At 37.7% G+C, this 14661-nt stretch overlaps 1 protein-coding gene across 5 annotated transcripts in view; it reads left to right on the top strand.

Moving 5' to 3' along the window:
- Positions 1–14661, top strand: part of tcf12 (transcription factor 12) — an 88485-nt gene that overhangs the window by 14025 nt on the left and 59799 nt on the right. For 3 of the 5 annotated variants that reach the window (XM_039795439.1, XM_039795437.1, XM_039795438.1), the window contains exons 4-5: positions 5203–5276; positions 13262–13364. In XM_039795439.1, coding sequence (XP_039651373.1) covers positions 5203–5276; positions 13262–13364 — 177 coding nt within the window. Of the gene's footprint in view, positions 1–5202; positions 5277–7919; positions 7937–13261; positions 13365–14661 lie in introns of those variants that run through there. The other 2 variants (XM_039795441.1, XM_039795436.1) reach the window with 2 other exon arrangements.

Below are 14661 nucleotides of genomic sequence, written 5' to 3'. Positions count from 1 at the left end.
CATTTATTTTGGGTCATAGGAAACTTATTCGTGCTGCGAATCAGGTTAACTACTTTTTAAATGTCTGACGTTTCTCATTTCTCATTTTATTCAAGATGCAGCCCGGACCAGAAGCTTCTTTTTTTCTTTTTCTTTTTTTCACCCCTGTAGTTTTTCTGCCAACAGTTTTTGAGTGACGGGAAGTGTTTGATCTCAGAAGGAATGGGGTTTTATAGATTCCTCAATCAAACTGAAGTTGATCCTGGTTTCCTTGTGAATGTATTCAATGTTGTTTTAGAGCTTATTGGAGGCATATGAAAACACCAGGAGGGTTTCTGTGTTTATATTGTAAAGTTTGTTTAACCGTTTGTCCTGAGTAAAATAGTTGGGCCAGTTTAAATTTTGATGTAATCCTAGTTATTGTTATGTTAAGTATGTATATGTAATAGTATTTATATCTTGTTGGGGCTTTTGACTGTTATAACTTTTTATGTTTTACTATAATTTTCTGTATTATTCAGAGCCAATTCAGTTTTTATCTGTAATTTCTATCTGTCTGTCTCTCCTTAATATAAAACCTACAATTCAACTTCCAAATGAATAAAACCAAACATCTATCAGGTGTTTTGTGGTAAATAATAATCAGATCCAATTCTCATGAATTAAAAATAAATAAATAGATAATCACTCTATTTTCTATGCATGTAATGATTGATATCAACAACAATAAAGACACTGGTAAGTTGATCATTTAATACACAATGTGTTCTGTGGCTGCTCTCACACCTGTAGTTTGGTTCCTTTGGTCCGAACAGAGGGAGAGAATATTCTGCATCGTTACATTTGAGTGTTGGTCCGGTGGTCTGCATGGTCTGACTGACTTTATACAAACGAACCAAGAAGAGTAAACATGAAGTTATACAGACTGACAGTGACAGGTAACCCATTGATTGGACCGTTTTGTTGATGTCATCCTGCATCATCAGCGCTACATCATGGACCCATGTGGGGAAATCAAATTCTGTTGACTGATAGCAGTTTCTGCACTTTAATGCTTCATATGTGTATATTTATGTTCTCTGGTGTCAGAGTTCATTTGAACTGAACCAACAGGTTACGTATAAAAGCACCTGACAGTAAATGGAGAAAATAGATCGTCTTCTCAGTGTGGGACTATGTGTTTTATTGGATATGGATATGAGGCAGTATCACTGGTGGTGAATATTTGCCAAATATTGGTAAGGTAAGGTTTTGCAATGCTTTAGCCAGGTCGCATGAGAAGACCTCGGTCTTTCTGTCGGATGATGTTTTGCTGAATTGGGAGTGTGCTTTGGGAGGGTGCACCGGTTTATGAATGACCCAGCAGAGACGGTAAGAAAGTAAGAGTCAGTTATGATAGCAAAGCTCTGTGCTTGCTCGGTCTATCAAAACATTAGCACAGGTTTACAGGACATTTACAACATCATTATGCCAACTTTATTCATCTTGATGTTTTAAAATCGACCACATAATTTCCTAGACACATTTCTCTTCATTGTCATACATAAACTATGTTATTGAGAATCATCTATAGTAGTATGATTTTTCATAGTTATTAATGCCTGTGCACATGAACTTGTTAATAGCCACGTATTAGGAGTTGTGGCAACAATGTTATGAAGAATAGATGTCCGCTTTAGTTACAGATTTAATTATTCAGACTTAAATTGCTTGCGTGTGCTGAATCCTGACATCCCAGCAGTACAAATACTCGGAGACCTATAATTTATGCTGGATAGATAAACCTATGAGGGTCACGATACTTTCAGGACATTCAAGGATACAAAATGTATCCACCATATGGCCTGTAATAAAATGGCTGAATATATTTTTTTCTAGTTAAGTTTTTTTTGTTTTTAATCTGCATGTACTCTGCAAGTCTAATTGTAAGTTCCAACACAAACTTGGTTGCATGACCGGACAAGTCAAGTAAATGCATAATATTGAATCCTAAAGCAGTGTGGGGAGTGACCGAGACCAAGCAAGAACATTTCCCTCAGGTGTCTCCCTCTAGTGCAGCTGTCTTTCATGAGAGGCTTTCTTACATTCTCTAATTCACCTTTTTTCCTCTGGAACGAACCCAAAATGTAGCCAAATATCTCTTCCAACAGTGAAATGCTGTCCTTAAATTCTACAAATCCATATTGGTTCACTATTATTTGTCTTAATTTAAAAATACCCATCAGATGTAAAGCATACATTTTTATGTTTCTTGTGAATCTTTGTTGCAGAATGACTACAACTGAAAGATGTTTCTGATATTTGATCTACTCTCAATAATTTGAAATCACCATGAAGTTGAATCAACACCTCTCTAAAACAGTTTCAACAAAAACTGAACATTACAACCTTCATGAAGATGGGATTTGTTGCAGTACTTTTGTATTAGACTGCATTCGTTTTCAGAGAGGTGTACCTAATAAACTGGCAACTTAGTGTATGCTCATCAAATATTCAGCAACACTGTCTACCTGCAGTTTGGTGCTGGGCATGTAGGGTGCATTTGGGTTATCTGAGCTTTTTTATGATACTTTGCAGCTTTCTACTAAAAACATGGTTGTTGAGAATGGTTAGACAAACTATATACTGTATGTGTGGATGTAAAACCAAAATAGTGAGGTAAATTAGGCTAAAAAGCTCAGCTCCAGAGTTTGGTGATAATTCCTTGTGTTATATTACACACACACGTTCAGTGTTCATATAAAACTATTGATTATAGCTATGAGCATACTGTGTGAGAAGGAAATGGAAGTCCTAGTGTAGGAGTTTGTGCATCTTTGCCACAGAGTACTTCACAGAAGAGCAGCAATGGTTCTCCCAATTCATTAGACCTAAATTACAGACATTGCATTGTCTGTAATTTGTGTTTTTCCCTTTTGCCTCTTGTGTCAGTGAGTAATCTTATTGTGCAGCCTGTCTGTGCCTGGAGAAGAGAGGGGACCCTTGAGCCGTGGTAGGAGATGGTAATCAGACGAGATGACAGCCAGTGGCCCAGAGAGCAAACACTGACCATTGTTACATTCAGTGTGTAAAAAGGCCTCAGTTGGGCTACAATATGTCACATCGGTGTTGTCACAGTACCAAAATGTAGACCCAAGTGCTATTTAGTAACACACGTTTCTCTATCACAGACTTTTTAAAGAGGAAATGAGTCTGCTGTGTGCTAGCAGCAAAACAACATGTTTGTCAGGATGAAACTTATATCTGCTCACTGGAGCGCGATTCCTAGTTAAGACAACTGTCACGCACTTTCTGGTTCAGTGTATGATTAGATTTCTGACTCAGAATTGATTGGCAGCATGCCTGTTGAAAATAAATCTATAATAATACTATAAAACACAATATTATAATTACAAAATTATATTAAAATTACAAAATGTGTAATTTATCACATCTCTGATTGGATATTGTTGTACCTTAACAGATCCTGAAAACCACATCCCACTGCCTTTTCATTGTTTCTCTTTGATATTGAAGTGCTCAGATTGCATTTAATAGTCTTAGTGACGCGTAAGAAGCACCCATAAAGCTGCACTGAACCTTAAGGGGAATCAATAGCTAGTCTTTCTGTTAAGCTGCTTGCTGAGCTATACTTTGACTTGAATCAGAGAACTAGTCCACGTGTTTTGATCTGTAATTACAGGCTTTGCAGTGCAGATTTTACTTCTGCTTTTTTTGAAGTTATTCGTTTCAGTCATGTAAATTCATTTTCTTTGGATTGTATGCCTTAGCCTGCTACATAGAGGCACCTCAGTGCATATCATTTGTTAGATTTTAAGTTAAAAATGTACTTGACATTGAAAAGTTTGGGTTGTTGCTTGGAGTATTATTATTATTATTATTATTATTATTATTATTATTATTATTATTCTGAGCATACACAATTCTTGAAATCTGATATTTTTTTATTTGAAGTTAAAAATATACAAACGGTATTGCATTTGACTGAGACAGATGACATTACAACAGGGACAATCAATAACTGCCTTTTACTGCAACACAATATTGTTTCAAACAGCAACAACAATTGAGGCATCAAATATTTTTTACAGACTTTATCTCATAAATTAGATTCGAAAGATCAGATATTATATTTTTCAATATATGCCAGATGGTCTTGCTTTGGAGTTGGTTGGAGTTATTGATTTTATTTGTTTATCTGTTTGACGTTTGAAGCATAGAGGTTTTCTTTAATTTAAAACATGAGTTTTATCAAGTTTTAGTACTCAGCTGTCTGAAAGTAGCCTGGCATGCATCAATGCCAAATCATGGAGTTGTAAATTACCTTTTGGTACATTGAAGCACATGAAACAGTTTCTATTTATTATAAATACAAATATATATTTTTGGACATGAAGCTTAACCTTTGATTAGTCACTTTTCTTATTCATTTCCAAATGTTGTAAAATCCCTATCATGAGATAATGCCATTACATAAACTGTAACAGTTTTTACTTGAGTGAGATGTTAATCAGACCTTAACACAAGCATGCCCTTATAATTATTCGTAGCATTGCTAGCATTGATTGGCTGCTAATTAGTGCTGCAACTTATTTTAACCAATTTATCTGATAATTATTTCCTTGATTTATCCTTTTAAAAAAAATAAAATGTCAGAAAATTGGGGGGGGGGAGTCTAACATGACAAATTCACATCTTTATTTTGTCCAAACAACAATCCAAACCCCAAAGATTTCAAATTTACAATAATATAAAACAGAGGAAATTCACAGATTTAAGAAGCTGGTACAAATAAATGTTTACTTGACAAGTGACTCAAGTGAGTTTTTGTTTTAAATTATCAAAATAGTTGGCAATTAATTTTCAAGCAATTTATCGACTAATGATTTTACTTATACTGTCATTATTTAAAAAGATTTTATATAGAAAAACAAGCATTTTTCACTTCTTCTTTCACACATCTTTGTCTCAAGTGTAGGATTGTCCGTATCAAATGGTCAAAACTGAAAACACGCACGTTAAACTCAATCACAGGGTCACTGCATGTTATGTGTGTATTTAATTAGCAGTATTGTCTTGGTCATTGTGATTCAGATGTTCACTACTTCTTCATCGTGCCTCTGTGTGAGACAAATACAGAGAATGTAGATATACTGTGTGTACATTGAACTATCTGAGTAACCTTGACTTGCTGACTGAGTCGTGCATCTCTCTCTCTGACAGGTATAGATGAGCGGACCAACCAAGCGTCTTGGGCCCCAGGTGGCGAGTCCAGTCCCTCCTATGAGTCCTCCCGGGTAAGAGGACCCTCACCTTAAATAACGCCTCTGAATGGCCTTTCTGCTCCACAGCACATCATTTAACACTCATTACATTAAACCGGTACATTTACAATGTTATATTCTCACCTCATCCAGACTACCAGTCATGTTGAATGACCTGTAATAGACACAGTTCTCTGTAACAGAAATGACAAGTTAATGTTTTCATGGGTGGTGGAATTGAGATATATGTGGAACCAAATATGTTATACAGTTAACAGGGAAACCAGTTTCTGCAATCCGATATTATAGTGGGCTCAAGCTTATTTTTAGTCGTAGAGGTCTGTTAAAATGTTTCTGCTCGAATTATATGTTGATGCTGTTCAATTTTTTTTAAACGAATTCAGCAGTTAGCATGTGATCAGTTGTGGCGCCTTTGAGGGAATGACTTTACTCTCGATCATTATAATGTAAAATGGGGAAACAGTGTTATTAAAAGGACAGTTAATGAACAAACATAAAAGTTAATTTAAGGGTCCTCCACCCCTTGAACCACAGAACTCTAAATTGAATCCCAGCTCTCTGTTGGGTTTTTTAAACCCTAAAAAACATGTCTTCAATTTCAAAACATCACTGATAACTTTGGATGTATTATCAGGTGATATTAACTAAGGATTCTTTTCATTTTGGATTAATCTGCCAATTATTTTCTCGATGAACCAATCAATTAAACAATTCATTTCAACAACGTCCCCAAAATACGACCAACTGTCCAGAACACAAAGATATTTAATTTACAATAAGTTATAAAACCGAAGCAGCACATTTGAGAATCTGGAACCAGAGAGTTCTTGGTGTTTTTGATAGAAAACGTACTGAAATAAATAATAAAATATAAAAATAGTAACTTTTCTGTTGATTTACCGACTATTCGTTTCACCTCGAATATTGTATCTTTAGGCAGGCACTGGCAGTAAAAATCAGTTGTTGTTTGCATTTGAAAACTGCAACAAAAACGGTCTGTCAACAGTGGTGAAACAAGCCAATGCAGTGACACTGCAGGTGATTCCCGTTTTTAAGCAAGGGTTGAATGGGATTCACTGACCTCCATTTGGTAGATCTCCAAGGCCGTTGGTTTGTTCCTCTACTGGCCAGTCATATCCTGTAAACGCTAGCGGGAGTAAACTGCTGTAAACAACAGTAAAATACTCTTCTTTCCACTGGTAATCCTGGGCTCACAAATGGTTTTACACATGCACACAAAAGTATCTTTGTTGATATTGCAGTAGTGTATTTACAATACATTGTATCTGTCACTGCAAATGGCACCCAGCTACTATTTGATGACTCTTATTAGATTTGGGGTAACATGGTTCCACTATATACACTAGTAATAAGAAAACTCATGCAGCCAGAGGCAATACTGTACACCAACTTATTCATGGTCATAAAAAAAAAAAGTATGAGCAGTGGTGAAAAAGGGGGGCTACACTGACACATAGATTAGATAATAGTTTTCTGTAGCACATCTAAACACTTCTTTGTCCATGACTCATATGAAACTGGTTTGAAGCAAAATTAACATTTTGTCTTTCACTGTTGTTGTAGTGTTGGGCCACAATTAATGTTATCCTGCATTATGCAAGGAGGAGGCATGTCTTCTGTGCAGCCTCAATACTTCAGATTATACTATGACATTGTTAGTGATTACAAATTTACACAAAAGAAGAAAATGGGAATTTCATAATGTTTATAATTGACTTACAATTTTTTTGTTGCATTTGTATAATAATAATAATAATAATAATATAGAAGAAATTGTGCATATTAATCTGCATCTCTATTGTTCTGTTACAGTGAGAACATTGCACTGTTTGTGTGAGCAAGTGTGAACAGCTCTCCCCCTGTTTGTTTGTCCCTCACACATTGGTTGTTCTAGATGCCCTGTATGAATTTCATTTAATGTCAATCTCCTGTCACTTTCCATTAGATTTCATTTAAATGTCAGAGCCACTCGGGCTGCGTTACCTTGTTTATTTCTCTGTGCCCTTCCCGAATGAACATCTACAGGCTATGGTAACATAGGCAGCTTGATTTGAATTATAAGACAGAGACGCTTGAGATATATGTGCTCCAGGTGCATATAAATGAGTGTTTCTGACATTGCAAGGCACAGCATCAGCCAGCAGACAGCTGTCTGAACCACCATAAGGCATGCACGCAAACAAGCACATGGCACACTCACACACACAGCTGCACACACACCTATATTGATATGCTTTAGGAAGTGAGTGGCATTTCTTATGAACCTCAGTAAAATCTGTTTAAAGGGGCATATATGTAATATATTTACTGTATTTAATAAAATAATTACCCCGATATGTTATCAGATATTAAGGAAACTTGCTAAGTTGAAGTACTATGTTTTCTGACAACAATGCTAATTTTCTCCTTGGAAATTTACGTTCCACGGAATGTCTGTTTGTATTTTGGCCAGTGTTGGTATCAACTGCCCATTTTGACAGCCAGGCCCGGTTGCCAGATATGCCTGCAAAAACGCAAACACAGCGTGTTACAGCTGCAGTACAACAATGGAAGCAGCAAACAAACGAACAGGATCAACGGAGATAGATTCATTCTACACGCCCTAAAAAAAAAACTCCCCATCTTTCTAAGGTTGCATAACCAGAGACGAGGTAAAACACGGGTAAATATTGGAGATGCATTTAAAAAGCGACAGCTTAGAGTCTAAAAGGACACAGAGTTGACTAATTTCCTCCTAAATCGGTAACGTTAAAGCGTTGAGCTTCATTCATTTAGCTATATCACGGCTAATGTAGGGATAGTCATTTTCATTAATTTCAACATTAATTTGCTCACATTAAATTATATAGAGTACTTGAGTTAGTTACTCGCGAAAAAAAGTGAAGTAATCCTGACTGGTGCTAACGCCGCCATGCTAACACGCGCTAATTGCTAACGTAGGATCCATGACATATGCCAGAAACACTCCGTAGCCTGAGGTGTTGGATTGGGACACAGTGTTATCTACTGGTTGCTTTGCAATGTATGTAACGTTATGTTATGTTATTGTGGCTAATGTTTCATATCGCCAGCTTCAAGGTTAACGTTATATGTTGGACAGTAACTAGATGATTCCCACGTTCTTATAAACTGGCAACCATATGTGTAATGTACTGACTGTACAGTGTATAGACAAGCTGTATAATGGGTCTGGAATAGAGTGTGGATCGGGCCGCATTTGTCTGTCCTAGCCCAGCCCACGTCCAACAGAGCAGTAACCGAACCCGACCCAAGCCCGACAGGCATTAAGATATTTATGTCCGAGCCTGACCAGGGCCCGACACAGTTAAAATCAATTTTTTTTCTCATACTAATGACACATGTACGTTTGTTTGTGTGGAAAGCTATTATTAAGCAACTGTAGGAAGGCATTCAGAAATGTCAACAGATGAGCGCATCAGCGCACACGGGGCAACAAGGCAACACGTTAACACAGGTGCACACCTCCATAATAAGCTGTTTTAAATTTAAAATTGTCAATGCTTTATCGCACAGATGTGATCAAGCCCGACCCGAACATCATTTCTAAATATCTGTCCGAACCCGGCCCGTCTGGTCCTGTCGGGCTCGGGTCGGGTATCCATCCTCTAGTCTGGAAGTAGTAGTACCAGAATCTCCCCCCTGCCAAAATTGTTCGGCGTAGCCGACAGACAGTGACTGTGCCCTGGTTACAGACGACCGTGAGGTCACGGTCTTTTTAGCGGTCGTTAGTCAGCCGTGTACAGAGCTCCGCGAAAGCACAGGCTTTTATAACCGTCAATAGCATCTGGCAACTCTGCTACGCTGTGAAGTAGCTAGCTAATGTCTGGCAATGCAAGACTAGCATCAAGCTAACAATGACTGTGTGACGTTGGGTTTAGCATTTTCAACCTGGCAACTCCCGTGAACTTCGACGCTGGTGAGGAGAATCTTCAGTATTTTGAATTTGGACTGCAGTAACCATTACATGCTAGCTGTCAGTATTAGCTATATATTGGACCTTTAAATTATGTCAGTTTTTTCAATAAAACATGTTTTATAACCCAGTTATGACCAGATTACCCGATATACTTAACCATGTGAATTATGGCAAAATTAGATTCAGAGAAAAGTGACATCCTATTATGGTTGGCAATCATTAATTTATGACCATTAAATCACCAATTATATATTAATTGATAATGCTCAAAGTTGTAGTGTCAGGTTACTAAAAAATGAACAGACATGTGTGTGTTGTAGACAACATGGGGTTGAAAGTTGAATAATAGCCAGAATGTATGAAACAAGAGTTTCTAGCTGAAAGTACAATTGAGAATATATGGAAAAAGTGTGGAAATGTTTAAATTCTGAATGTTCTGTCTGTTCATTTGAATGTGGAAAGGTATGGATGATAAAAGTAATAGCCAGGATTTCCTAAATGAGCTGAATATTTTGATGTTTGAATGAAGTTTCCACGTTGAAAAATGTGGAAGGAACCGAGTGCAAAACGTGACGAAATAATAATGATAAAGGTGTAGAAGAACACAAGTGTGCTTCTTGCATTTACACCCAATGAAAGCATCATATTTATGTTTGTGAATATTTGCAGTCCCTGAGATGTGTCTTGCCATTCTCTACTTCTACTTTATATTGAAAGTCAGTGGTAACATCAGCGTTGCATAGAGCTTGGGTATTATTCTTTTCTAAAGCGAAAATATTGCTCTTGGTCATAAGTTGTTTTTACAGTATGAATGACTAGTTTCATTCCATTATTTTGTTAAATGAGAATCAAATAATTGATTAAAAAAAATAAGATCTTTTTCCAAATGATTTGCTTTATTCACAATATTTGTCCAAGGCTCTTGGAAGAAATTCTCAGTGCTTCATCTTTCAGTCTGTTACAAAGGGAATTCACTCTTGTCCCTGAGCTTGTTTGAGCTGGTGAGCTACGAGTGTGTGATCAGTCAACTGTGAACAGTCCCGAGACCTGCCGTGCTGACCTTGGCTCCCAGCCAGCCGCTGTATCCTGGGCAGCTGTAGCTTAAGGCTGGCGGCCTGACAGTCGGGTCTGTGCCCACCGCCACTGCATGACAACCCCCACTTCCCCAGTGCCCTGCCCCGACTTGATACTCGACCCCACACGCATCCATCATAACCATATCATTACTTCCCAAGCGGCCACATGCAGCCACACGTTCACCTGGGACGCAGCACAGAGTGTGGAAGAGATGACTTTTTAAACATTCCGGCGAGTGATTGGGGGCCAGAGTGATCTGACAGTTATTTAGCCAACGTCGCCCCGTGGCAGCGATGACGGCGTGTGTGAGTGTCTCGGATAGATGTAGGCCACTAGTGTTTGGGAATGATGAGGGATCTGTGATTGATGATCCAACAGTCCCAGAGGAGCAAACACAGTTTGGTTGCATTGACACAGTTGTAACAATCAAAGAAGACTTGTTGGTAAGGGATCAAAGTGCTCATCACTCATCAAGTGCTTTCTAATATTTAGTTAAAGGAATAGTTTGACATTTTGGGAAATTCGCTAATTCGCTTTCTGGCGGAGAATTAGATAATACGATCAATGCCACTCTCATATCTGTCCGCTAACTGTAGTTTTAAAGCTCAGTAATTTTGTTTGTCTAATTTGGAGAAGAAAAATGAAGCATAAGAATGACAATTCGCCGTTTATTTCTTGGCTGATAGTTGCCAGGCAACGAGCAGAGACTCCAGAAGGTTACTGATCCTAGCCAGAAATAGTCCTGAACATAACCCCCGTAAAATGTCTGATTGTAGTTTTTACGCTTTTAAACTGATTAAACAAACTAGATACAACCTGTTAATTAGCTGATTCCCCGTTTCCAGTCTTTATGCTAAGCTAAACAGCTGCTGTCTGTAGCCTTATGTTTAATGGACAATTATAATATCAGTTTTCTCATCTAACTCACTGCCAGAAAGCGAATAGGTGTATTTTCTAAAACGTGAAACTATTCCTTTAAGTCTGTAGTTTGAAGCATTTTCCCTTTTCTGCTACAGAGCAGAGGATATGTTTTTTGCCTGCTTACGTTAGCCGTGTATGTGTAAGTCTTTGTGTGTTAGTTTTCTAGAGCCTCTCTCACAGGGCTGTTGTTGTTATTGAGTCTGTTCATGGTGTGATTAACAGTGTGTGCGGCCTGGCAGGAGCACAATAGGGAATCTCTGAGGATTCCCTCGACACAGCACAACACTCCACTGCCTTTGAAATTACTCCATCACCATCCACTCACAAAAAAAAGATGGATAATAAGATTTACTTTTTTTTTTACTGTATGTTGAATGCAAAGGGTATGAGTTGGTGAAAATACCTCTATAGAAATGCAAGCCCACTGCTGCTCAGTCCCTCTGGTGGGAGTTAATGTAGTTTGGGGAGATGTATTTGACTGGAGCACATGAGGACTTTCACAGGGCTTGGGATTAGCACTGTAACGGAGTATCTTTTATTACATGGGACCCCGAGTTTCAAAAACCATACTGTGACCGATATTTAGACCTAAGCCCCTGAAGCTGATAACTGTCATGAAAAGGCACTGTTAAGCTGCAGGAGAAAAAGGCAATTTTTTTAAGCTGCAGGTACCTGGGAATGATGTAGGATTGCATCTCTCTGTTTCTTCCTCTTCTAAACACCTTCTTATGAGCTGTGGGGTGATATATAAACCTGTTATCATATCGATAAAATAGTAGATTCAAAAATAAAACTTTTAAGATAAACACAAATGAATATTTAGGGTTTTAGATGTTGTTTTATAGATGTACTGTGATAAAGATAAAGCTTTACAGGTCCAGTTGTTTTCTAAGAGCCAAGAAACCAGCAAAAATATTTACAACACTCACCTGTTTGTTGGTGATGAAAGGTTGGCAATATGAAGTTCATATGCTGAGGAATTAAGTAGGATGTTAGTTAATGTTAAAGCTCAAATATTCCGTAACGACAATGGCATTTTGCCTCTTTTATAAAGAGCTTGGTTTTTTGATTACACTTAGTCACGTATGCAGAAGTGTTTTCATTCCAAGAGTGAAAGTTGGCCAAAAATGGTCTTACTATCGTATACAGTTAAATGATATAAAATACAACAGTAAAACCGCATTTATCATTATCATTCATAACCACTCCCACCTTCATTAAATACATTATACCCACGCAGGGGTGTAGTGCTGCCGTAGTGCACCAGAACGATACTCCGCCACTTTTTTTCTCCAAGTGAGGAAATACAATATTCTTCGTTAATATAATCCAGTTGAAATAAAAAAAATGTATGCGCTTGAAGATCCAATCATCACTAAAGTGAATGTCATGCAAGAGAGGCAATAAAAACAAAAGGAATGGTCAAAGTTGTAATATTGACATTTAAGGTGTGTTGATTGATTCATGACGTCAACACATGCAAAAAAACATTGCTGCATGGTGAATTCAATTATTTTTTCTCAGTCTATAACTAGCTAACTGTTAACTCATAAAATGACAAGGCATCAAAACATCCTTTAATTTTATAGTAGTATTTGTCTAATGTATGTGAACTAAATAACATTCGAAACGAGCCACAATTTAAACTGCACGCCTGCGTCGTAGGTTCGCTTCGGTACTCAAAGAAATAGCACTACACACCTGGGCACGACTGATAATAGATAAGGTAAAAAACAACAACAGCGTAATACATATTGTTGGTTCGTCCACTGAATGCTTGTATCTTAATGGCAAATAATGGGATTATAAATGTGAATGTATTATTAATCTGAACCAACAGTTAAATGTAAGTACGAGAGATGTAAAGATCTTTTTTTCTTAACTTTCTCTTTAATGTATTTGGACAATTACAAAGAAAGGGGGATGTTTATTAGCATAACAGACCAGTTGGGCTCTCCTCTTACTAATTAGTGGTATGCCATATCACTCAATTAGTGAAGTTGCTCAGTAATGTGCTTAATATTCTGATCTCTTCCCCCAGGGTTTTGCTGACAGCCCTCATTACAGCGATCATTTGAGTGACAGTCGATTAGTGTCCCATGAAGGATTGTCCCCAACACCTTTCATGAATTCGAACATAATGGGTAAGTAAGTGATTCTCTTCAACTCACCCGTCACATGCCCTTTGGTAGGGGAAAGACATTGAGTTAGAAAATTGCCTGATTGAGGTTAAGACACATCATGCATCTGAAGGTAGCAGTACTGAAAGGCTTGCCAGGCTGCAGGGCTGTATTTTCTTTCCATCTCCTGCTGTCTTTATTTCCTCCCTTAATCCCCCTCCCCTCTCTCTGTATCTCCCTCTTCCTCCTCCTGTGATGACCCTCCCCCAGGCTAGAAGTCACGCCATCAGTATAGCTTTCCGTCATAAGAAGCTGTCTCCTAGACATGAAAACTGCCCTCAGCAACTTCCACTGGCAGCAGGGTAGTGGTTTTGGGGTGTGGGGTTAAACAGACAGTTGTAGCAAAGACCTTCTCACATCCGAATCAAATATAATTTATTGTAGATGATTTAACAGTGTTCTATATTTTTTTTACTGTCTTTAGTTTTTGAATTTGTCAAATCATGCTTGTCCTCATTGTTTGCTTGGTAATGTTTCCTGATAATAATGGGAAGATTTCCATATTTGCATTTTATATTAAATTTTCAGAGCAGAAATCCGTTTCAAATGTTATCACTCCATTGAATGAGGTAGAGTAGGGCCCCACCGCTTCATATCTATAATAGCGATAAACAACTGATAACGCCCATTCAACCGGCTAATAACAGTCAAAGCAGGTGGAGCAGAGCAGTGATTCTCTGTTATTATATTGTTTCTTAGATCAGTGGTTTGATACACCCCCACAGTACTATCGGGTCAGCATAATTACCCTTTAATCGACACCATCCGTCGTGTTCCAAGTATGTTTATAACAGGATGTTATTTAACACTATTAATTATATAAAAGTCATATTAGACATAATGATTCTGGAGATGAGGTTTCTGGAGATGAGGTTTGGTCAAGTTCAACTCTTGGAGTTGCAGAAGCTGCATGTTTCAGCCATTTATCATTTATCATCATTTATTTTTTAGCAATCTTTGTTGACTCCTCTGCTTGCTTTGGAACTAGTTTTCACATATTCTCAATCATAACATGTGGTGTTAAGGTGTACTTACTCAGGTTGGTGGCATGGTAGCTGGTAGTTTGTCTTTTGTGAAAGTAAATCTACTAAAGATCGGCCTATTTGTGTGTTTTTCTCCTAAACTTTAATAATGATCGCAAAACCTACCCCCTTTTGCAACTAAATATTAACTAAGTTGTCCTATTATAACAACTAAAAGCTGTGTGTTATCCAGCTCTTTGGACTGGCATCATTGTGATGTTAACCACTTGACAGTTTAT

The sequence above is a fragment of the Perca fluviatilis genome, chromosome 3 (assembly GCF_010015445.1).
Source record: "Perca fluviatilis chromosome 3, GENO_Pfluv_1.0, whole genome shotgun sequence".
NCBI classification, from domain to species: Eukaryota; Metazoa; Chordata; class Actinopteri; order Perciformes; family Percidae; genus Perca; species Perca fluviatilis.
Note: the sequence above shows the minus strand (reverse complement) of the source record. Positions and strands in the feature narration are given on the sequence as shown.